The sequence below is a fragment of the Macadamia integrifolia genome, chromosome 3, assembly GCF_013358625.1.
Source record: "Macadamia integrifolia cultivar HAES 741 chromosome 3, SCU_Mint_v3, whole genome shotgun sequence".
NCBI classification, from domain to species: Eukaryota; Viridiplantae; Streptophyta; class Magnoliopsida; order Proteales; family Proteaceae; genus Macadamia; species Macadamia integrifolia.
Genome location: NC_056559.1, coordinates 12,741,923 through 12,766,408, shown reverse-complemented (window position 1 = coordinate 12,766,408; position 24,486 = coordinate 12,741,923). Strand labels below are relative to the sequence as shown.

At 37.2% G+C, this 24,486-nt stretch overlaps 2 protein-coding genes across 2 annotated transcripts in view; one reads left to right on the top strand and one right to left on the bottom strand.

Moving 5' to 3' along the window:
• Positions 1-3,613: 3,613 nt before the first annotated feature.
• LOC122073409 (ubiquitin-conjugating enzyme E2 28-like) lies at positions 3,614-4,815 on the top strand. Its single transcript, XM_042637998.1, has 4 exons — positions 3,614-3,814; positions 3,895-4,022; positions 4,269-4,373; positions 4,488-4,815. The coding sequence occupies exons 1-4, from the start codon at positions 3,745-3,747 to the stop codon at positions 4,629-4,631; spliced, it is 447 nt and encodes a 148-aa protein (XP_042493932.1). The 5' UTR covers positions 3,614-3,744; the 3' UTR covers positions 4,632-4,815.
• Positions 4,816-6,830: 2,015 nt separating this feature from the next.
• The window catches only part of LOC122073635 (vacuolar protein sorting-associated protein 35B-like), a 34,517-nt gene continuing 16,861 nt past the window's right edge, over positions 6,831-24,486 (bottom strand). The window contains exons 11-22 of the mRNA XM_042638246.1: positions 15,310-15,426; positions 14,890-15,129; positions 14,722-14,787; positions 14,385-14,474; positions 14,152-14,241; positions 11,485-11,574; positions 10,803-10,871; positions 10,555-10,635; positions 10,316-10,423; positions 10,128-10,231; positions 7,996-8,109; positions 6,831-7,900 (exon numbers count right to left, since the gene is read on the bottom strand). Of these exons, the coding sequence (XP_042494180.1) occupies positions 7,690-7,900; positions 7,996-8,109; positions 10,128-10,231; positions 10,316-10,423; positions 10,555-10,635; positions 10,803-10,871; positions 11,485-11,574; positions 14,152-14,241; positions 14,385-14,474; positions 14,722-14,787; positions 14,890-15,129; positions 15,310-15,426 (1,380 nt within the window). The 3' untranslated portion in view covers positions 6,831-7,689. The remainder of the gene's footprint in view (positions 7,901-7,995; positions 8,110-10,127; positions 10,232-10,315; positions 10,424-10,554; positions 10,636-10,802; positions 10,872-11,484; positions 11,575-14,151; positions 14,242-14,384; positions 14,475-14,721; positions 14,788-14,889; positions 15,130-15,309; positions 15,427-24,486) is intronic.

Below are 24,486 nucleotides of genomic sequence, written 5' to 3'. Positions count from 1 at the left end.
TGCTTGTCTTTGGATGATCCCATTGTCTATGCTTTAGGGTGTTAAAGAGCCGACTTCACAGATGACATTAATTTGGACGCACCAGCAGTTAATACTAACGTGCCCTCTTAGGATGTGTACCTTTCAAAATGATTTATGGCCGAGGAGAGGGTTTGCCCAACTGCCCATTATATGTTATCGTTGGCTTTAATTTGCAATTTGTGTTTTGTAAAACTCTTGGATGTTGGGTGAGTTGGGAGATTCTTGAGATGTTGATGGTTACCCACATTATAATAATGATCGAGAAAGCCTCCAGAAAGAATGAAAAAGATAGTGGCTCCAACTGGTTGCAGGGAAGTGATATCTAATGAATACTAAAACGCAAGAGATACCTGCCTGGTCGTGTGAATGAGAGCGTGTATAGGGGTGTAATGTGAATGGAATTTTTTACTTCATTGCAGGTAGGGTGGTAATTTCATAGGCTTGTGGTTGGGTCATGGATTTAGTTCTCGGTATTAGTACTGGTATCGGTTTTTATTGATATTGATCTGATCGAGATTAGTATCGAAGAGGATCAGTGTGTATCGTTCATTTATGGCCCTTAGTTTTTCAGAAACAATACGTTTGTTTTTGTAATGTTTTACCTGAAACAATATGGGTAACCTGGTTGATCTGGATTGGTCAAGGATCGTAGATTGATCTCTGCGGATATAGATTCAATACGGCTGATACTTTGAACCATGGTTTGGGAGTAGAATCATACGACCAGTTAGTGTTATTTACTTTTTTTTTTAGTTGTTACAGATTATGATTGTGTCATAAACTATAACCTATTTTAATCTGGTTGCTGTGGATTGCTCCTGATCAGATCATGTTTGAGAACTCACTAACCCACCCCCGCCCTTGGTTCCCACTAGTGATGATCCCTCATGGTCAATGGTTCCTGTTCAATGGGGGTGCTGGAAAATTTGATCTTTTTTCTTCAGGCAACAGGTTTGTGCATAGTTAGCACATAACCCGTTGGATGTGGTGCTTTTTATCCGTATCTGGTGGTTGTATGCATGGTTGTACACCATGCACGATTTTGCATGAAACCTCTACCCTTTTTTCATGATATCTTTTATTCGTAAAGAAAATTGTAGTTACTCACTGGGAGAGGGGTATGGACACCTCATTTCCTTGGTGCCGTAATCAACAGATGGCATCAATTGGACACATTAGACAAAGCATCATATAAGAGGAGCAAGGATGATTTGAAAAAAGGCAAGAGAATAGAGAGAGACATAATACCAGCCAGTTTATGGCACATGGGGTGGTGTGGTGAGAGTTTCCCTTGTTATAAATAAATTATATAATAATGATTTTTTAATTAGAAAAACAAATCATCATTACCTTTTTTTTTTTTTTTTTTTTTTTATTTTGTAAATGATTCCCACTTTCCTTACATTCCTTCTACTTGAGACCAGTTAGAAGGAAAAAGAACATTTAATGTTGTCAATGTGCTCTCTTTTTGGGTAATGGGAATGTCAATGTGAATCGTTGAAGGGGAGTGTTTGTAAAGAGTGGTCCTGCAGATGATAATACTGTTCACCCAAATTGGCAAAAATGTAGGGTCTATAACTATGATGCTTTATAACTCCCATTATACCTTTTAAAATTTTAGATGTAGGACTGTTTGTACCTACTATGTGTGGTCCTGCAGATATGATACTTTGCTCACTTGGCTCAGATTCTTGCTTGAGAGTTGAGGCCCTGCGGAAGGATGTTTGGGGAGCGTGGAGGGTGGAGGGATTGATGGATGGATGGAATTGTTTGTGCTAAGCACGAATATTTTTTTTTTAAGCTTTTCAGGAAGCACCTAAGTTTTTTATATTGTTCCACCATTGGTGGTGTTTGGATTCCCATTTTGACGTTTAGAATTTCAATTTTTGCATATTTTTATAGGGAAAAAGAAGCCTTACCCCCTATTTCGCAGAAGAAACTGTTTTCAGGTTTTGAACCTATGACCAACATATTGTAATAGTACAACTTAATCGTTGTGCCACAGGCTCGCCCACCAATATTTATGTACAACCTATTGTTTTTTTTTTTCCTCAACTTAAATGGACTTCGCTTTGACTGCTTTAGCTGATGTACTGGGCTCATCCAAGCCCAAAGCTTATGGTGCACGAAGTAATTTGGGAGGGGTTGAGGCATCCAATAGGGGGTAGAGACCGGCATTTCACTCCCCTGTGTCTGAAAGCAAGAACACATGATTGGGTAGCTTTATTGTTTTTTAAAGTTGTTTTATGTAATAAAATAAGGATGAAGTTTTCCTTAAACCACGATGAATGGGAATTCATTTACTATAGGGCTTCATATGCGTGTGAGAGGGTACTTTGGAAAACATACTGAACCCTAGGATGGTGTGGTGAAGGAAAAAAAAAAAATTCCATAAGATAATAGGGAAAAAAAATCCAAGGATACTTTCCATGCTCTCACCTATCCATTTGCACACTTTGATTGATGAAAGGAAAGAGATTTCCCAACTGCTGGCATGAAAAATCCTCTACCTAAAATGATAAATAAACTTTTGGGTGAAGGAACTCTGTCCACTTGAGCGGCCACTGAGCAGGCACGCAGGCCAGTTGGAGGCCTTCCAGTGGCATTGCGGCAGGAGGCAACACAGTCTTTTCATGCCTACATGTGTCTTGGCGTAGAACCACACAGCATGTTTAGGTAAAAAGAAGCTTGAGAGGTAGTACAACCCTTGTGTGCCCAAACACACTGGGAGAGAAATGACCACCCCGCCCCAATGAAAGGTAGAAATCCCATTATTCTTAATGCTTCTATGTGTGCTCCCATCATAGTGCTGGGGATCTTCAGTTGAAAACCATTGGATCAAAATCTCTTTCATGATCATTTTTGTTGTTAAATATAGTTTTAAAGGATGCGGCCGAAAGGGTTTTTCTAGCCTCACACATGACTTTGGGAACGGGAACCCCATGAGAGTGACAAGGGAATGGAGAATACAAATTAATTTTTATGCTCATGTGATGGAGCTGTAAAGCTCATAGAGGCTCACAAATTAATCACTGAGGTTCCTATTTTCTTGGTATTAGCTAAAAAAATGGATTAATTATGGAATATTAGACAGATTTATGGTGGTGGCCATCTCTCTCTCTCTGTCTCTCTCTCTCTGAGTGTACTGAGGCAAAGGTGTTTTGTTGTTTGTCATCTTCCATTGGAAAGTGTTGGATCAACATCTCCTTTATTGTCTTTGGGTGGGAGTGATCGCTGATAGGACATCATCAATCTGCTTCATTACATTTCTATTCCTTCCAATGATGATATCATGCATGCACCAAAGTGCATTTTCTTATCCCTCTCCCCATCAATCTTTAGCTCCTACTAAGGGGTGGGATGCAACAACGATGTGTAAGGATAAGAGATATGAAAAACATCTTTTTTTCTCTTTTTATTAATCTTTCTGTGATATATATTCTTGATGTGTTGCTAGCTTTTCCTCTCTGGGAATCAATCTATCTGTGCACTGTGCCCACATTCCCTTCAGCCCCACAAGGAATCATCAGTGGGCCAATCTTATTATTCGCACCTCTCCTCCTCAAATCCATCCATTATATTATTTACTCCTTCAACCCTCCAGCAGGGACATCTTTTTTGTGGTTTTGCCTCTTCCTTCCTCTCTACCCTCCCCCCTCAGTTTTCTTTGATCTTTCCACTTCAGTACTGAAAGAACTCCCGTGTATTCCAGAGATTGCTGGAATGGCATCCAAGAGAATTATTAAGGAGCTCAAGGACTTGCAGAGAGACCCACCAACTTCATGCAGTGCAGGTATACATATATGATCTGTTGGTTTTGAGGGTATTAATTATTTTTTTTTTTAATTTAATATTTTATGATTGAATTTTCAGGTCCAGTGGCAGATGATATGTTCCATTGGCAGGCAACCATAATTGGTCCAAACGACAGCCCTTACTCTGGGGGTGTTTTCCTTGTGAACATCCACTTCCCACCTGACTATCCTTTCAAGCCTCCTAAGGTAATAAAACAACATCTAGATTCTATTCCATTTTCAATGAATTCACCTCTTAATGTTATATGGTGGATTGATCCATATCCATTTTAAAAGAGATTTAATGAGGATTGATATGGATTTCTTTACCTTATAAGTCGATTTATAGGATTGAGTTCTCTCAAGGTATCAGTGCATGATTTGACTCTCTTCCACTGATCAGTTCGGACAAGTTATTGGGTGATGATGTGATACCTTAATATTGGCATGCAGGTTGCGTTTAGGACCAAAGTCTTCCATCCAAATATAAATAGCAATGGAAACATCTGTTTGGACATACTCAAGGAACAATGGAGTCCTGCACTCACCGTATCCAAGGTACAAAATGATCTTCTGCTCCTCTTTATTTGGGTGGGTGGGTGGGTGACTCAACAGATCTCTACTTTGGCATCTGATGATGGGGTTTAATTTGTCTGTCTCTCATTAATGCAGGTTTTGCTTTCCATATGTTCTCTGCTCACTGACCCAAACCCAGATGACCCACTGGTTCCTGAGATAGCTCACATGTGCAAGACAGACAAAGTCAAGTATGAGTTCACGGCTCGCAACTGGACCCAGAAGTATGCCATGGGCTAACTCATCAACCCAACCCTCCAAATTCTCATATTTCCACCATCTCCTTTTTTGGTTTCGAGTGTGAATTATTAGATAGTGTCCTACAACAGTATAAATAATTATTGAGTCCAAGGCTGGCACTTTTGGACTACTACATTTCTCTTATTTCCTTTACAAATAAATGACTAAGATTATCTTTAATTAATCCGATCTGATCCATCATGGCTCTTTCCTTTTTCGGTGAGAAGAGTTAATCTTCTTTTGATTGCCCTTTGTTTAATCTTCGAAAGTTTATTAATTTTTTGGAGTAAAAAGGATTTTCAAAATAATTTGAGAGTAATTTATCATTATCATTATCATTATCATTCTCAAGAATTATCATTGCCTTATATATTTTCCAAATACATCTGTGAAATGCCAAGAATTTACCCTCATTGAAATAAATTATAATATTTTATAATAAAGGACAAAAAGCAAAATAACTTCTTCACCAATAGCACAGAGGTAACCTCTACACTGGCACACCATTTCTAACACATGGAAAATTAGATAAAAGGCTAAAGTTTTGTAGACAAGCATACCTAAAGATTTATTCCTCACATGTCAAGTTTCAACCCAAAATAGAATTTTCTAAATGATAAAATAAAGCATTGAAAAATTCAGAACTACCTTAAAATATGCAAAGAGTATGCATGGTCATAAATGTAATGGTTGTGCAATTATATGGGAGTTTATATGATTGGCTTCAAGTAAAAGATTTGATGTGTTGATTCATACTTTTACCTTGATATCCCTATAGTCAAAATTGCTACATCACCATCCAAGTGGCAAATACCTAGGTACTAGTGAATACTCTTGCATGTGTAGAAATATTTTTAAAATTTTTGTTGTCAATCAATTAGGGTTAAGTTTGATTTTTGATTTTTGATTTTGATTTTTTTATTTTATTGGAATAAGCATCAATTCCAAAAAAGAGAGATCACATGGGTACTTCAAAAATTTGGGGCAGCTATTGAGAAATTTTTTTAAGGGAAAAGGGCTCCACACTTAGAACCATTTTGTACATAAGAGCGCAACAAGATCATTTCATGTGAAAATGAGAGCCGCAAAGGTTCTAGTATACCCTCAGGCAACTTAGAGATCCTTTTCCCAAATTTTTAACTAGACGACTCTTAATAATTTTTCATTGCCTTAACTTCAAGTTCGCATTTGAATCTTTGTCAAGCTACTTGCCTATTAGATGGATATATCAATTATTGATCTCTTCAGAGGGGCAAATGTTTCCTTCTTGCTCGTCAAGGCAGTGCTGAGCATATTGCCCTCAATATTTTTTAAGGATCAGCAACCACCTTATTTGTCTCTCGAATTTCAAAGGCATCATCTCAATGCTCATAATTTACCAAACCGAGTTTCCCTTCATCCATGATGAAGAATCCTTTCACCATGGGAACTAATATTGTTAAATTGCCATGGAAAAGGTAGTTACAACTACATCGGGTGGAAATATAACAATGGCTAACAAAAACTCGATATATATCTATAACCTAGAACATTGTATCTTTGCTACTCTTATCTTAATTTAGCTTTTCCTCTCTGGTACAAAATTACTTCATCAATAAGGGGTTGAAATATAATGACAACCTAAGAATCCAATCATGTCATTACAAAGAATTCCATCACCATGAAAACCGGTACGACAGATTGCCATGAGTGAATAATTTTAAATTTGTCAATTAGTGATGGAGGTGTGAGGATGACCTAAGAATTCCATCGATTGGCCAATAATTTTAAATTCATCAATAAGAGGTACATGGGAGGTCAATCATGATATCACTTCACTGTTTGAAAATGAAATCTTCCCTCTCTATGAGTGAACAAAAAAATAAAAAAAAGGGCAACCCAATGCACAAGCTCCAGCTATTACAGGGTCTAAGGCAAATATAAATAGCCTTACCCCTTGGCTTTGCAAGAGAGGTGGTTTTCAAGTTTTAAACCTATGACCAATATGTTCAATAGTATAACTCAACCGAGTTGCACCACAGGCCCACCCACTACAGGCCAAGAAAATCTACCCTTCACTTACCAATCTCTGTTTCAAATCAAAAGAATTTTTCGAATATTCTTACAGTGACACAATTTTCTTACACTGACTGATGCAATTTTCAAGGCTACCATGAGGGTGTAAGGCAATGCTTGGACTACCAGAATGGTAGATGGCAATACATGGGAAAGTATAATGATTGAATTAAAAACTTTCACTTGACATGTAACCAGTCAAGAAAATTCAACAGTTGAAATTCATACATCGACTATCCTCAAGAAAGACGTCAATGGGCCATCCCAAGATACCTTAAGAAGGTGCCCATCCATAAACCCTTTTCCAGCCGCCTATCTGTCTCTTGTCGTGATGATCACACTACAAACCTCACCATCAACTAACAACCCCCACCCCCCACAAAAAAAAAAAAAAAAACCCAGACAACAGTACAAGAAAAAGAGAGGAAAGGGAAGGGGTATTCAATGCTTCGGATATTTAGAAGATCATGGACCCAAAGATACATACCTGATTGTAGGAATGACGAAAAAGACTTATTCTTGTCTTGGTCTTACTGTTATACAAATGAACTTTGTATGAGAAGTCAGTCAGCACCAACAACCACCCAAAAGGATAACAGGGTTACATTTAGAAGGGGGGAAAGATTAAGTTAGAGCAGAAGCGAAGAAAACAGCATTTTGACTCCAAATAGTTGAGCCGACATGACTCAGTGCAGGTGTGGCAACTGCAATGGAAGGATACAGTCCTCACCACTGAGAGAATGCTGAACACTAATTAATCAGATACAAGGAACTATTTTTATCTTTTAGACTTTGAGGTACCTCATCCCTTCCATTCACAGAATTCTTCAAAGGAGAACAAGGAATACGAAATGGCTATTTCATTTCATTGTGGAGAACGAAAAAAGCCCCCCAAAACCATTCTGAAACCACCACACCCTCTTATAAATTATATTAAAAAAAAAAAAGACTCAGCACACCTGTCCACATCTTTATATCTTGGAGATGCTTACTCACTTGCAAATCAGACTTTGATGGGCTCATATTTTTCACCCATCAAACCACCTTTCTGTTTCTGAAACTGAATGTAGCGCAATGTACTGGCAAAAAATACTTCTGCAGATGGATCTGGTGTCGTCGCATCACTTTGCATCTCTGTTGTGATTAGTTCAACCAAGCCCTGAACTGCTGCACTAGTGATCTGAGGGTTCCCCTTCTCAAAGAAGTAAAGATACCTGGAATTAAATTATAGGCGGTTTGTCAAACCCTTTAGCTCAAAGCAGTCAAAATAATACTAATAACAGTTAGTCTAGGTTTCAGTTGACACTACTTGTTTAGTATTTCAACAAAGAGTGTGACTGGTCCACTGCTACCCCTTGTCACATTGGCCATCTGTTGAGCAGCATTTGCAATCCTTAAGGCACGCTTTAGGCAAAGCAGGACCCTGTAGAAAGAAAATACAATGAATAATCAATTGCATTATTTCTTTCCTGGTTTCCAACATTTGAAAAACTACAGGCACCGATGCCCCGAGAATCTAAGTGTAAATTCCCACTGAGACAAACCACCGAACAAAAGTTGGTACTTGAGGCATTAAAGATCTTTGTGCTACCAATAGATAGAATCCTTATAAGGACAAATTACAGTCATATGAAGCCACAGAAAATTTCAACAAGATTGTTTTCAACTGGGCCTCTCAGCTCAGGTCAAGTGGTCAGATCTAGGAATCCAGACGGCATATTACAGACTCAGCTGTTTCAGCAGATAGTTTAGGTGAGTACCACAAAGTAAATTACAAAAATAAGCATACTATTACCCAGATTTTGCAGTCTTCCAATGTGCTGCAAAACCCACATAATTTGTTACATCCATGAAACTTGGCCACACATTAAAATTTGACAGGTTGGATCCAAAATCTGTTCTGGTTCAACCCTATAGCCACATACATTTATACATAAGGGTTTCCTGTCTTCAAAGTTTTCTTGCTCATATTTATTTTTGTTAGATGTCCAATCTCAACAAGATTATATTAGAAACACCCCCCCCCCCCTTTTGGGGGTTTTGGGGGGGGGGGGGGGTGAACAAGTTATACCCCCTCAAAAAACTGAAGGGAAAATTTTGTTGCAACCAAGGTCGGTGAAAAAAGTCTTAACCTTACTTGACCTTACTTTTTTTCCCTTTTAGTATAACACTTTTTCTTCAATGAGGCAAATCCTGTCATTTCACATAGATATTGCACTAAATTCAATATCAAATAACTTACAACTTTTTGAAAACCTTTTCTTACCTCTACATTAAATATTGCACCAAATAACTTTTAGAAATAAGACAATGGGCAACTAAAAGAAGGTTACAACTTCTCAGTTCACCACTTTGGTGACAAGAAGTGGCACCCAAAACTAAAATTACCACATGCATACTTGCTTATATAATTGTAATCAAGGATTAAAGTATCGGTATCGGTCGGCCAAAATTAAGATACGTATCAGAGGGTATCGTATCGTATCGTATCGGAGATACGCTAAGATACGTTAAAGATACACACATAAATAGATAGGAAACATTTTTTTATACACATTTGCATAAAAAAAATAATTAAAAAAAGTTATATATAACATGTATTATGCATAAACAGTAAATTGAGAGTATCGCACTAAGAATCCAAGGTTTGTAATTGTCCCATAAATGTAAAATCCTTGTTCCCAACCTTGATTTCCACTTTAGTTAGAGAGAAAAATGGTTGGCAGCAACTTTGGAACAAAAACACCTCAAAAAATTATGTTTTTCTAAAAAATTACCCATTTTGGCCATTTTATGACCGTATCGGTACGTATCGGTGTGTATCGGTCAATACATACCGATACATACCGATACATACCGAAACGTACATTTCACTTCAATTTTGAATTTTTCATAGAGTATCGGTACGTATCGGTGAGTATCGGTGCGTATCGGTGGTGTATCGGTGTGTATCAGTGTGTATCGTAGGATACGTATTGATACATAAGGGTTTTAAAATTTTCATGATACGTATCGGTATGTATCGTGCCGATAACTACCGATACGGATACGTATCGGCCGATACGGCATGATACACACCGATACTTAAAACCATGATTGTAATCAACCAAACTAAACTGGGCAACAAAAAAAAAGGTGCAGCAAAGGGTAAGCAAACTCACCTATATGGTGAATGCAAGAAAATTAATTATTATCACAATAAGGAAAAACTAAAACAAAATATTAAATAAATAAACTGGTTACAGCCTACTTATATAATGTTAGGCTACATCCTTGCCATGAGCAAGCTGGTGAGAGTACTGCTCTATTAGTACACCTCATTCAAGATGAATCCATTTACAACATAAAAACCAACCCAGCCACATATAGAAATGAATATTTTTGCATGTGTATGAATCCATCCATGTGTACATATTTGTAACAAACATTAAAGGAGTTTACCTTTCTCCATCCTTGATACCATCCTGTTCATCAACCCAGAAGAGATGTGAACATGCATAAACTGCTCTGCACTGATCAGGTTTCTTTAGAAGTTTTGCCGAATACTGCTCAACGGAAAACATTATTAGGTTTATAGCATTGGTAGGATAAAATGGCTCAATGATCAGACAATAAAATAGAACTATTACCCCTGTGGCCTTGTGTGTTAGAGTATCTCTGTTCTCAACACCAAATATGTTCATCCTTTGAAGAGTCCCTATTATTAGGTGTATTGCAGTTACCTGTGCTTTTGAATCCTATAAAAATGCACACATCCATGTAAGTATACTATAAAAATCTTACTGCAACTTAAGGTAACTTAACGGAACTGTTAATTCCCCTAAAAGGAAAAATAAATAAATAAATAAAAGGGCTCCAGATCAATTACCGCAACTTCTTCCTCATACAAGATAAATGCTTGGGTTAAAAACTCATATGCAATGGGTTCAAGATCACAGTCATTGGCAGCCTGCATCCAGCAACCAGAGCTAGTAAAGATTAGCACACACACAGTTTAGCAAATGCAATCCTGTACTATATAACAGACATACTGAAACATTTTATAATTAGGCCGTATACTTGACCCCAAAAAAAATGCAGATCTGCTTAAGGTTATAAGCATTACATTAGACATACCTCAGCACACTGCAAGTACAATCTGAGAGCAAGTTCAGATGCCGGAACATATGACAGAGCCTCAATAATCTGGAACAAAATACAATGATTTTTGGAAATTAGATTAAATCACTAGAGATGGATGAATGGACAAGACACGTGATGGATGCACAAACCACATAGAAGACATAAAGGCTCCACATTAATATTAAGCAAAAAAGGTCCCTGGGGTTGTGAGATCCAAAGGATAACAGAACAGGGACAAAAGAGGGCAAGGAATGTTTAATACACCATCTTTTGGTTAAACCATAAATCTAGAGTGATCTACTTCTAATAATATCCTTCCATTTCAAACACTCGAAAACACAAAAGGCCTAAGAAAAAAGTTAAACAAATGCAAGATAAATTGAAGTTGAACTTAGAACTGATAACAAGCTTGTGAGCACTAAATATGAAAATATCTTGGGGATAAAGATGGAGAAAATTAAGCAACATAAAAATTAAGACCAATCACTGTGCCCGAAACCAGTCTCTCCAACGGCACTCTTTATTGTGTGCTCTGAGTAACTCCTGGTTAGAAGTCACCTTGAGTCCGCTAAAAGAATAGGGCTATGGTAATACACACAATGATGGTTAACTAATTTAGTTTTTGAGTCAATACAATTACTTAATGAATAGCATAAGCAACCAAAGCAGAAGTCACCTGATGCAAAATCTGAAAAATTTTCTTAGGAGTCGCAGCCTCGTCTTCTCCAGCCACTTCCCCCTCCTGACCTTGCAATCGCCTGACCAACTGCAATGCAGAGATAAATTCTGAGGATCCTCCAAAATCTTTTGGAATTAATTCACTGGCAACTGATAGTTTGGGCAAAAGCATAATGAGATTTTTGGTACTTCAATGTTCACAAGATGAAAACTACACAGTTTATATCTACTCAGAAAACCTCAATATATAAATTATGCTTTTCCTAAAATGACATGGGGGTTAAATGAAATAATTCCTAGAAACATAAATAATAATAATAATAATAATAAAATGAATATCTTATCAACTACAATCTTCTCTTCTCAAATACGCATGGCAAATGACGGAATAAGAAAAAGATATACAAAATGATAAGTTGCAAATTTGGTCAACACATACATGGTCTTGTCAACAAGTATCTTCTCTTCTCAAATATGCATGGCAAATAACAGGAAAAGAAAAGGATAGACCAAAAGGTCAGTTGCAAATTCTCTCTCTCTCACACACACACACACACAAACATGGTCTCATCAACAAGAATTTTCTGTTCTCAAATATGCATGGCAAATGACAGAAAAATAAAAGGATAGACAAAAAAGTCATTTGCAAATTTTGTCAACACATACATGGTCTCTCTCTCTCTCTCTCTCTCTCTCTCTCTCTCTCTCTCTCTCTCTCTCTCACACACACACACACACACACACACACACACACACACATTACACACAGAATCTAACCATGATAACTTGCATTCTGGATTGCAGACAAGCATTTCATGGTATTCCCTTTTTACTTTATAATAAGAAGAGGGTCTGAGTTTGTCTCCCAGATGCCGCAAGCTTGAGTGCATGGAAGAGTGGTCCTTTTTTTTTGGCTAAAAGATCAGATTTGTATTAAAAAGAGAAGGAAACAAAAAAAATTACAAAAAGTTAGACACTGGGCATACCAAGACCAGAACAATCACAGAGAGCAGAGGGCCCCACCTTTGGCATTGCCATCAGCAGGGACCCCCACCGCTGCCTATGAAAATCAAATCTAGTTCATGAAATTTGCATCAATAACCTTAGAAGATAAATGTGTTTCGATGCAATGATATACTGTGACGGCAGTAAGTCTTTTGAATACGAAACACACCGCACAAAAAGAAGGCAACAATAAAAAATTAAATACACACTCTACAGACGCATTAATCTTTCTTCAGACACACAAAGTACACAAGCACAAAAAATTTATTCTCCCAGAAACACATTTATCTTCTTTTTTCTGTTTAATTGTACAATAACAATAATAAAATGGGATTGAGTTCCCAGTCCAGCTGCGTAGTGTATACTAGTGTCTCCCTGCGTCTATCTCTCTCCTCCTTCTGTGAAATGAAATATCTGCTCCTTATTGTGGAAGGAGAGAGATGGACACAAGAAGGCGCTAGCGTCGCTATGCAGCCTGGCAGCGTTTTTTCTCCGTAATAAAATTTACTTTCTCCCCCTTATACTGATTTATAAGTTTAACCTTTTTTTCCTTCTAATGTTTTCAATTTGCAGCCTTGTTGGGAAACAAGCAAACCAAAAATCTACAAATATTGGCTCAAAATTCTGAAAGATAAAAGAAAAACTTGAAAGATATATAAACAGAAAAGAAATCCAAATAGGTCAACGACTGAATCCATTCAAAAGTACTTAAGGAATTCAAGCGGAACCAACTCCAAGAACAATAGATACATAAGCATGTAAATGTTCATAAATATCATCATCCAACAATCAGTGCTACATATAGGCTGATTAACTAGTCTAAAACTGAAATCGAAGCATCATATGCGCATTCAGAACATTTCCGTGAAGCAATATCCAACAATGGGGCATAATTACACGAGTTTTTGAATGCTCGAATTCTATGTACAGTTTATAAAAAGAAGAACACTGTTGTGCTCATAAAATACCATCAAGGGGAAGATTAGGATGAACAGACTTAAATATTGAGTGAAATTTACATTCACAGGAGCATACTGAAACTAAGGAAAAAGCATGTCAACTCAATTTTTATGCTAGGTCATTTCAGAAGAACTCATTCACTTTTCTAATTCAGCATAATGAATCATGACTGATAAAATATCATGGAGGGAAATAATAAAAATAAGTATGGTTTACTGTTTTTTACTTCAGAACACTTCTGTGAAGCATTATCCAACAATGGGGCATAATTACACAAGTTTTTGAATGCTCAAATTCTATGTACATTTTATGAAAAATAGAACGCTAACTTGTGCTCATATAATACCATAAAGGGGAAGATTAGGATGAACAGACTTAAATATTGAGTGAAATTTACATTCACAGGAGCATATTGAAACTCAGGAAAAAGCATGTCAACCTAATTTTATGTTAGGTCATTTCAGAAGAATTCACTCACTTTTCTAATTCAGTATAATGAATCATGACTGATAAAATATCATGGAGGGAGATAATAAAAATACGCATGGCGCTAAAAAGTATCCAACTATGCTTTACTGTTTTTTCCTCTTTCAGCAGCATGTTACCATATGATTACTGTCTCTCTAATAAATTATACACCAAAAAAAATACAGAAAAACAGAGAAGCATTTTGCTCAAGTTGGATGCAGAAGAACCAAACCTTAAGGGCAGAAAAAATTAGAGGAGGAACAGTAAAAGAAAGTCGTTTTGGTCCTCCAGTAAGAATATGCTTCCTCACAGTACATATAATCTGGAATCCAATACATGTTAAATTAAAACCATTAATAATAATAGACAGAATCTGTCATGTATACTGTTGAAACATATAAGGAGGGCAACATCAAGAGTTGTACAGCATTTAAAGACAGATTAAAACCTTCAGTGCATTACTACCTTAAACATCTCCTCTGGATCATCATTATAGAGCATGTGAATGAGACGAGCAACAGAATTTTGCTCCTCCTTGAAATCCTCTTCGTCAAGCTATAGAGAAATGTAGAAACAATGCATACAATGTTATTTATCACCATCTATAATCCAGTGGAAATTACAAGGATTAATTTCTAGAAAAAAGAAAGGAAATAGTAGGAAAAGAAACTAAAACTAACACCAGTTGATCAAGAAGACAACAACCAAATACCAGGAAGAACGTGTTAAACATTAAATGCAGATGTCTTCATAATCTACTACAACAAATGGATACAACAATTAGAAGAACTAAATGATGCACCTCTTCGATAGGAGACCCATCCAAATCCTTTATAAGACCCTTTATTAGTTCAAACAATGCTTCAACCTACAAGAACCATTGAAATGTTAAAAGAGACACTATACACTATTCCCCTTTTCGTTTTGAGGGTTGGGTGGGGGGGACAAAGAATGGTGAAACAAAGCATGCCTTATCCGCAGTCAAAATACAACTGTTATTTTTCATAATGCTTTGAATAATAACCACTGCCATGACTTTATTTGTAGCATTATCAAGGTGATCCATCACTCGAGGATAGTTTGAAAGCATCAGAGCAGTAACAATATCATTGTATTTCTCCAAAGGAGCACTCAGAAGTGCAACAACTTGCTTTGTAGCTCTGCTGTCTTCAAGTCTTGGTCTTCCAGAAAGTTTCTTAACGCATGCTCCCTGCAGAAAAATAACCCAGAGACATATCTTTGTGAGTAAACTGTAAATTGAGCCATACCAAACTAAGTCACTGGTTTACTCCAAAGCACACAGAGAGCCACATCCATTAATATTGAGGTTTATGGGGCATGCAAATTTCTGCTACTAATATTGTCAGTGCAACTTAAGAAAAAAGCATACCAGCACTTGATCTACATAATCAAGCCGATCAGGATGGACACGAAGAGTAAATGTCAGAAGAGACACGTACAAAGTTATAGCTCCAACAACAGGCATATCAACCTGTGCTTCTATCACCTGCAATATAAATACAGGCAGATGAAATTCTAAAATCCTCAATAAAAAAACTATGTTTTCTAAATGCACAAATGAAGAAGACAGTAAGGACGAACCTAAAACAACTGCAAAAGCACAAGACTTGGTAGATTTGGGGAGCATCATGTTCATTACTGCCCTATTACAAATACAAAATTAAAAAGCATTGACTAATACTCTCAAAGGATGCACCTGATGCAGTTGCACATCCATGCTTGGACCATCTTGACTCAGTCTGGAAACCTGGGGCAAGGCAGACCACGTCCAAACTTGGTTATGGTTCAATAGGGCTGTCCAGGAGGCTGGCTATCGCTTGGATTAAATAGCTTGATGGGTTTGTGATCTTCCAACAAAATTTCAGACTCAGAAATCCATACGGATAGGTCAATCCCCCCTTGAAACCAAATCAGTTTGCCGATGGATTGAAGTTCAATCATGGTTTGATAGGTACAAGAAGATGTTCCTTAATTAAAAACCCCAAGTTTTCCCTTGTTTCCTAAGTGGCATTGGATTTCTTTCTTCTTTTACTCCACATTCCAAATTTACACACCCTTTTAGTAATTTCTTCCAATTGTACCCTTAACTCTATTCCTCTTTACTTTATTGATTCTGAATTTCAAAATAATTATGAAATCACCATTGACCCTATCATTGACTAGTTTAGTACTTGGGTGGGCCCATAGAGAACCCAGGATCATATCCGCATCCCCCCAGTCAACTGAGCCATAAAGATGATGGAATGACTAGATTAACCATCTTCAGATCAAGGAGAGATATATGACCAGCACACCAAGAACTGTTCCGAATAGACTAAGATTCCAGTTTTTGAAAACATAAAGCATGCAAACTGCATAGAATTGAACACAAAAAGATTTACCCCCAAACTAAAGAATCATTTCAAGTTATGAAAGCATATGCAAGATTTATCATAGACGATAATTGTTTAAGTGCAAGGATCTGATGAGATAGGTTTTACAAAGATTAGCACCTTTTCCTGCTTCTTTGAAGAGTTATTTTAAAAGGAACTCGTTATCAAACCATTTGCAAGTCCAGTTCAGCAGTTGAACCATTTAGTTAAAAAATTGAACCATAAAACTCTCCCCCTCCCCACCAAAAAAAAAAAACAAGGATTATATTATGAATGTGTATTAGTTCCCGATCAGATGTCAAATTCTGATGTAGTGGTTAAGTGATATCAAGCAAGTTGTGTATGTGAGTTCAAGTCTCAATGCTGGTAGGTATATTTCATCAGATTGATTATTCCAAGTCAAGTCTGATTGTCTGAATCATTCAACTGTCCAGTACACCATCCCAACTGTCAATACTAGTGGTTCTAAACCAATTCAATGGTTTTAGGGCACCCAAAAGGTCTTGGAGTTTGACACAACTATACAAGCAACCCATTAACAGTTTGAAAGGTCAAACCAGAAAACCTCGTCCTGCTTCGAGCCCCTCAACAACAAAATTGCAAGGGCTCACTTCCAACGTCAACAAGTCCCATTCCTTCTGAAAAGAAAATTCTATTCAATTAAAATGAAGTATTTGGTACAGTACAATCAGATAAAGTGAAAGGTAAAAAAATAAATATACAGTTAGCTATCCAAATGTGCCCAATAGACATGGTCTCCCTCAATAACCCTCCCTTTGCAAGGTCATCCACCACGGAGCGAGTATGATTTAGAATCCAACTATAAACACAAGTACTATCAAAGGAAGAAGGTCCAGCAAGTCACCTAGACCTGAGGCTCATTTTTTAGACCAGTTGTCTGGTTCCATTCTAGCTTGGAGTTCCATTTATGGTTCTTCTTGAAAACAGCCAGTTTGGGGCTTGTTTTAAGGTTCTAATTTATTTATTTTCATCTCATTATGTTACTTTGTTAAGGCTGGAATTGATGCAGAATTGAAGACTTACAGCTAAAGGAAGAAAAGGCTACAGCAGCCTATCTATTCGAGAGCTTAGACCACAGCCCATGATTTAGGTTCATTACTGTTAAGTTGTTTTGTTTTAACTTGGGTCACTTGATCCAGCTTAATTCATTGTAATGTTTGTTCGTCTCATTCTTAAGAGACAAGCAAACAAGTTTGCTTTTTGTTTAGTTTCTACCTTACTTATTTCTTTGTAACCAAGTAACCAGCAATTAGGAACCATTCCAATTTGGAACTTTCCTAATTGATGGCCTTGCCACTTCATTGTTAAGCTATAAATACAACTCAAAGGCTCCATTATGAGCCCCAATTTTGACGAACAAAAATGCTGCTGCTCTCTTATATTGTTCCTTATCCATTCAAGGCCTTAGTGACTGCTCCAATCATTCACAATTTCTTGTTCCCCAATTGATGCAGGTGCACAACTTTAGACCGATCCAAACCCATATTGGTATCTGGATGGAGATGAACCAGATCCAATTTGGAATCAAAGCTAGTATGAGATTTTAGGATTTATTTTATTTGGGAAAGATATGTAATATATATATATATATTTTGGGTAGTTATTAGACAAGTAAGGAATTACCAATTTGAATTTTATTGTGTTTCTATTTTTATTACTCTAGGTTTTAGGAGATTTTATTTGATTTCAGTTTTAGACTTTAATTAGGAAGTTTTAAATTTGGTTTATTATAAATAGGCATGTAACCCAAGTCATTGAGCATGATTTGAAGACTGGAAGTTTATTGAATTGTTTTAGTGCCAGGTAGGTACTTGACAACATTGTGTGACCATTCCCCCCTCCTTGTGTGATGCTCTTTCTCTCTCTCTTTCTCTCCTCCTATTCTCCTTCTTCGATTTCTTCTTCTGAACTCCTTCAGCAGAATTTGGTTTGACTCGATATTATGGTCGAAGGTAGGGCTTTCATTTGCGATCAGAACCCTGGAGTTTCTTTCCCCAAGCCCTCCTCTGTTGCGAGCAAGTAAACCGATTGCTTTCTATCAACAAAAAAGTAAACCAATTGCAGGTTCTGGTTTCCCTGTTACCGCCATACCCACCTGCTGGAGTGGTCTTTGTGTTGATGCTACATGATGATGATTCTATGGTTCGGAATTCATATGGTGAGGGTTTGCGATGAGTTTTCTTGTGTTATTTGGAACCCTAGACGGTAGGCTGGACTGGTTGCAAGGAGTTGCTTTGCTGGTTCTGAACGTTTTCTTGTGTTATTTGGAACCCTAGACGGTAGGCTGGACTGGTTGCAAGGAGTTGCTTTGCTGGTTCTGAACGTCTTCTAGAGGTTGAAGATAACCCTCCCCCACAACTTCCTTTTGCTTCTTTTTTTATCACCCACTTTCCCATTATACCCCTATAAAGCCCCTTTGGCTTTAGGACACTTTGTACTTTAATTACCTTTAGCTCCAAATCCATCCTTGAACAATAAATCAAATTCCCATTTGTGTTCTCTCTTCTTAACCAACCCATTTAAACATTAGAAAATTTTGGTTATTTACAAGAGTGTCATTCCCCTTTGAAACTTCAATTTATTTACAAGAACTGCCACTATTCTTTGATATTTGGTTATTGCATTCTTGTATGGGCCCAGCAATCCGATTCCAGGTTCCACATCACCAATCCACCATTCCCAAAGACAATCAACCACCATATTTTGGTCGAATGCTACACCCATATAGAGGGTGGTTCAATCCAATTTTCAGTGTCAATCAGACCTGTGGATTGGTTGTTATAAGAAATCTCCCTCTGCTGCTCAATTTCTGTTCCACCCAGTTTTCTAACCAGATTTGTTGAATCACTTTTATTATTTGATCTGAACGTCTGTCTATTGATCTTAGGTATTGCTTCCCCTATTAATTGAGTCTTATTTCATTGTCTGTTTTCAAATCAGTTACAGGAACCCTAATTTCTGTCTCAGTTTGCTTAATTCCTATTCTTATCTCAAATCTTAGTTTCTGCTTTATTTATTAAGTTTCCTTTGTGCTTTGATTTGGTTTTCTCAGGTTAAAGAGTCCTGCAGATTGGGGTTAGATTGATTATGCAATCCTAGTTCTACATTAGGAATAGCTGCCATAAATTCCAGTCCCAATTTGTTTCTATTTTCATGAGTTCTACTTGTATAGGAATCTCCTTTGGCCTGTGATAGGATAAGTTTATAATTAGAGGGCAGGCCTCTGCGCAAGTTGAGAAACAGCCTCTCCGCAAAGTTGGGGTCAGGCTGTGTGCATTATGACCCTCCCCAGACCCAGCAATGGTGGAAGCCTCGTGCACTGGGTACGCCCTTTTTTTGTTTCCTAATTCTATTTATGTCTTAGTTCTATAAATAAGGAAATGGGTCACAAACCCTTAACCATGATTTTTGAGGTTCTAACACTAGCTTTTGCTTGTTAGTTCTGTGAAATTCAGAAGATTGTTTTTCTGCAAGACCCAGTAGAAACCCAGGTGGATTCCAGGTGATGCCGAACCGGATTCCAATAGACTGAAATCGGATTGCTTAGGGCCCACTTAACACTCAATAAAACAAAGGCAACACCCAATAACAATTGTATTGAAATAAAGCTTCAACTAAATGGCAGAATTGTAATTAAGTTGAAGTTATAAAGGGGGTGGCAGAATTGTAAATAACCAGATTAGATATTGAGCTATTTGGGAGATGGGACCTAAAGGGAATTGACGATTATTGGATGGGAATAAATTAGGAAACACAATATGAGTTTAGGACATGAGTGAATTAGAGACAAGGAGAAGGGCATAACTGGAAATCAGAATGCAAAAGAAATAAAGCAAACTCTTTCTTCAATCCTGCGTCAGAACCAGAAAAGAGGGCAGCTTCGATACTTTGGATGGAGCTCTCTCACACCAGCATGGATAGACCTTGGGCTTGGAAGGAAGAATCGCAGCTCACAGGTCTTGTGATTCCAGCCAAGGTTCAGCCAAAACAGGAAGTGAAAAGATGGAGTTTCCTCTCTAATATCAGGACTGGCGGAGGGTTTCAGAACCAAATCTGAATCTGAGTTTGATTTCTCAGAACAGAACCAAGTCTTGGATGTAATACTCCAGGTTTTTGATCGCCTGTAGGTAGGAAACCTTCGATCAAGGTCTTGGTCCAAGTAGTTCAAGAATTAAGGAGGTCGACCCACTTATTTGGGGCTGCAACCATCACCCAGAAACAGAGAAAGAGAGCGGGAAAAAAGAAGAAGAAGAAGAATAGAGAAAAGATGAAGAAGAAAAGAAAGAAGAAGAAACAAGAGTGGAGAGAAGATTTCAGAGAGTCAGGGAGGGGAAAAACAGCCCACGGCAGCCATGGTTTTCATATAAAATCTCTATTCATCAAAACATCAAATCTCAAAACTGAGTTCTTATCTATTACATGACTAATATAAAGGAAAAATCAAATAATTAATGGAAACTACTTGAAAATGGAAACTAATCTAAAATTAGAAACTAACTAATACAAACGAAATTGTTTCTAAATCCAAAGAGAATCAAATCAAAAGATTTTTTTTTTTTCTCTAAGTCCATCGTGCAACTGCATCACCAGGTTAGGGTACTGGTGGGATTCAAGCCCTACAAATCCCTCGTCTCTTCTTTTCTTCTTTCACTATGGATTCAGGTCAATTCTCTGCACTTATCCTACCCTGTGGCTCGTAAGTTTTTGCACACCCTTAATTCTGTTTTTCTTCTCAATTATACTATTCTGCTAGATAGTTTTCTCTCTGATCTTCTTCAGTTACTGTTCTGTTTCCTTCAGTTTATATATTCTGGTTCTACTTGGTTCTGTTTAAAGTTTCAAACTACAGTTCTGTCTATCGATTTCAGAAAACCTGTTTCTATTCTGAATCTGAAATTTCCAAATTTCTGAAACTGCTTTGCTACTTTGATTTCTGATCATGTTTGCTGAACACATTCAGCTTCTAAATCCTTGTTTCAACTCTACTTTCTAAAATCCGGTTTCTGAATCAACTCTCTGTTTATATCTTCTGTTCCTAATCTCGACTTTCTAAATCTGGTAGTTGCTAAATTTGGAAGTAACTAATTCTGTTCCGGTTTGCATTTTGGGTTTCACTTATCCTAATTCAAGAAGGATTCTCACATCTATAAATCTGACCGTCGGATTCCTTTCAAACTTTGTTGGTTAGTTCTCTATGCCCTTTAGACCGCTCGACCAGAATTTGGTCCACATCAAATCTGTCTTTGGTAAGTTATTTAACTTTCTCTATTGTCATTCCTATTTCCTTAGCTGTGGTTCTAGAAAATTCTTTGGATTTCTATAACCTAAACTGTCAGGTGACCTAGAATCCCATTACACCCTGTCATCAGTACAATCAGTTACCAGGCCAAATGCCATGCTCCTGATTGTTGCATCACCCATTAACCAAGAAAGGGAAATCAAAATAAATAAATAAATAGGAAGAAATGTAAGGTTCCATGCTTCCATCAGGACAGGATGTGGATTGAACATTTTGTTGAATCTTGTTTTCGCACTTGTGATCATTATAATAAACACCCGGACAACTAGATGCAAACCTTGCTCTACCACCCCTTTCTTTACAAAGAAAGAACTCTAGTGAATGGCTTAAGAGGAAATGCCTATGGTATTCCAGTTTCGACATGGCCTTGATCTTCTGGTGAAGTGGCAGTAAGGTTAGCCTTATCCAATCCCTTTTCCAACCAAAGATACTGAGGCTGATGTGTCCTGGACTTGGTAACTGTAACCTCACATCCAAAACAATCCCATGTGCATGTCACTCTCACCTACAGCATAACTGTCTAACAATCCTAAACAGTCATAAAACCCTTACAAATACACAACAAAACACTCAGCCTTATCCCAACTTAATGGAGTTGGCTACAAGGATCTGTGCAAAACAAAGCAGGGAAAATTGAGGTCCAAACAGAAAAGGAGAAATGAAAGAGAGGAATGTTAATGGGTGAAAATTGCTTGCTCAAATATATGTTAATGCATTTGGAACATGTTTTATATAAAACTGTCTGAAAATTTGCTTCTAGACAAGCCCACAGCAGTTCAACAAGGTTAACTTACCCATAAGTGTTCTATTTTCTTCTGGTCTTTGGACTGATAATGCAGAATAGATCTTGAACCAATAAAGCCAACGAAAGATCAATCACAACAGGACTGTAGATAGGGTCTAGGGACAAACTAGTATTCTCTAACACTTTTTTTTAACACATGAAAGAAGAAACAAAAAAGATATGACCAAGGCTTCACCACCTATGGAATCACCACCAAGAACTGTTACAGCTTCACCACTGCAACCTATCCAGATTCACTGAACCAAAGAAAAGAAAACTTTTCTCAAGCATCTCTTCTATTGTAGCAGTACATTGTTTAAATAAAAGACCCAAAGACCAAAATCTTCCCTACGACGACAGCTACTCAAAAAAGGAAATAATAAAATAGTAATTCTTAGTAGTCTTCTTAGAACGTATAAGTGGGACCACCACCCAATAGCATGTGGCAGCCAGATCAATAGAATCAGTGTTTGTGACCCAGACTTGGTTCATGTTTTCTATTTTTCTTATCTATTATAATTATAGAAGATGGTTACTACTAGGAAAGCATTCTAGCAGATCTTCAAGATATTCTAGCAACTCTTCAAAATATTCCAGCAGATCTTCTCATAGGACCCAACACAATCGTCTAGAAGATCTCACACAAGCCATATGCAGGCCACCCTGACCCTGGCATGAACCAACACCAGAACCGTGGGAAGTGTTTGGACCCAGGTTCAGTCCTAGGACCTGAGTTTGGGTCTGCTGTCTTCTTTTCCTGCACATATAGACCTTAGACTCTGCATCAACTGAGACTTTCAAACACTACAATTTGTTTCACATACACCCAACCGTAATGTTCCCCAATAGAACTTATGCAGAATTAAATCCCAAAATAAGATGTAGGCTGATTAAAATATATCAGTTCAAAGCTGACCAACAAGATCCACTTCAAACTTGGATACCATTCATAACAAACCACTAACACTAGCCAGAATGTGTAGTGTAACACCTAGTTCCAGAACCTCCAGAAGCAAAGCTGGTAGATCCCTACAGCAGCACTACCTGGAGTGGCGAAGCAAGTAGCAGCAGTGGAATTACCCCCTCTTAATGCACTACCTCACTTTCATTGTTCTGGGACAAATATTCTAATAAAACAAAAGTAAAATATTTGTTTAAATCCACAAAATGAAAATCGCTTTAATTTGCAAGTAATTCCCTTGATTTATTTTTCAATAATTAATAGTGATATTGCTAAAAAAAAAAATTTAATTTGTTACAATTTTCTTAGAAAAAAATAATAATGACAACAGCAAAAAACATAGATGCCGAAAAGATTTGAAGCTTCACATTTAGGAGCTTCAACATTTCACTTCACTCCAGGCTCTAGCTCCTGATACAGTTCACACACTAGTTACTTTTACGGCATTCTTTGTTTCAGATTTGACTTTGTACGGTGGTATATCCAGAAGCAGCTTTTCAATTCTTAAAAGTAATATTTTATAATAAACAAATAATTGCAGTAAATTATTCAAGAAAAGGAGGAAGTGATTCTGAAGACTGAAAACCAGAGGGGAAAAATGCATTTCATTTAAAAAAAAAAAAATCCCCAAAAGAATGCAAAATCAAAGAATCACTCTGCAGAATCATCTGTCCGCCGTAAGTGACTCTTGACAGAATTGCTCCAGGAAATGGAAACCCCTCTGAACAACTCCAAAGAAGTGATAGTAAACGCACAATCGGTGGTGGCTGGGCTCAACTTGAACCTGACTCAAGTTCAGATTTCCAATGCTGAATTTTATTCAATTAATCAAAAAAGGAACAGGTTCCCTGACAAGTCAAGGAATCCCCCAGTTTCCTCACTAATTTTAAACATGTTTCCAACAAACAACCAAAAAAAATTGCTGCATTATAACCATGATGAACAGGTTTTTAAAGGTTACCATTTTTGTCTCTATTACATGTCTGCCTTTGAGCAAAAATCATGCTAGGATTGCATAGAGTCATACTAATTATATAATACTATTACAATGAAAAATATAGAGTAATTTTTTTCTATTTTTGGGGGAGAAGGGGAGGGAAAACCAGGCA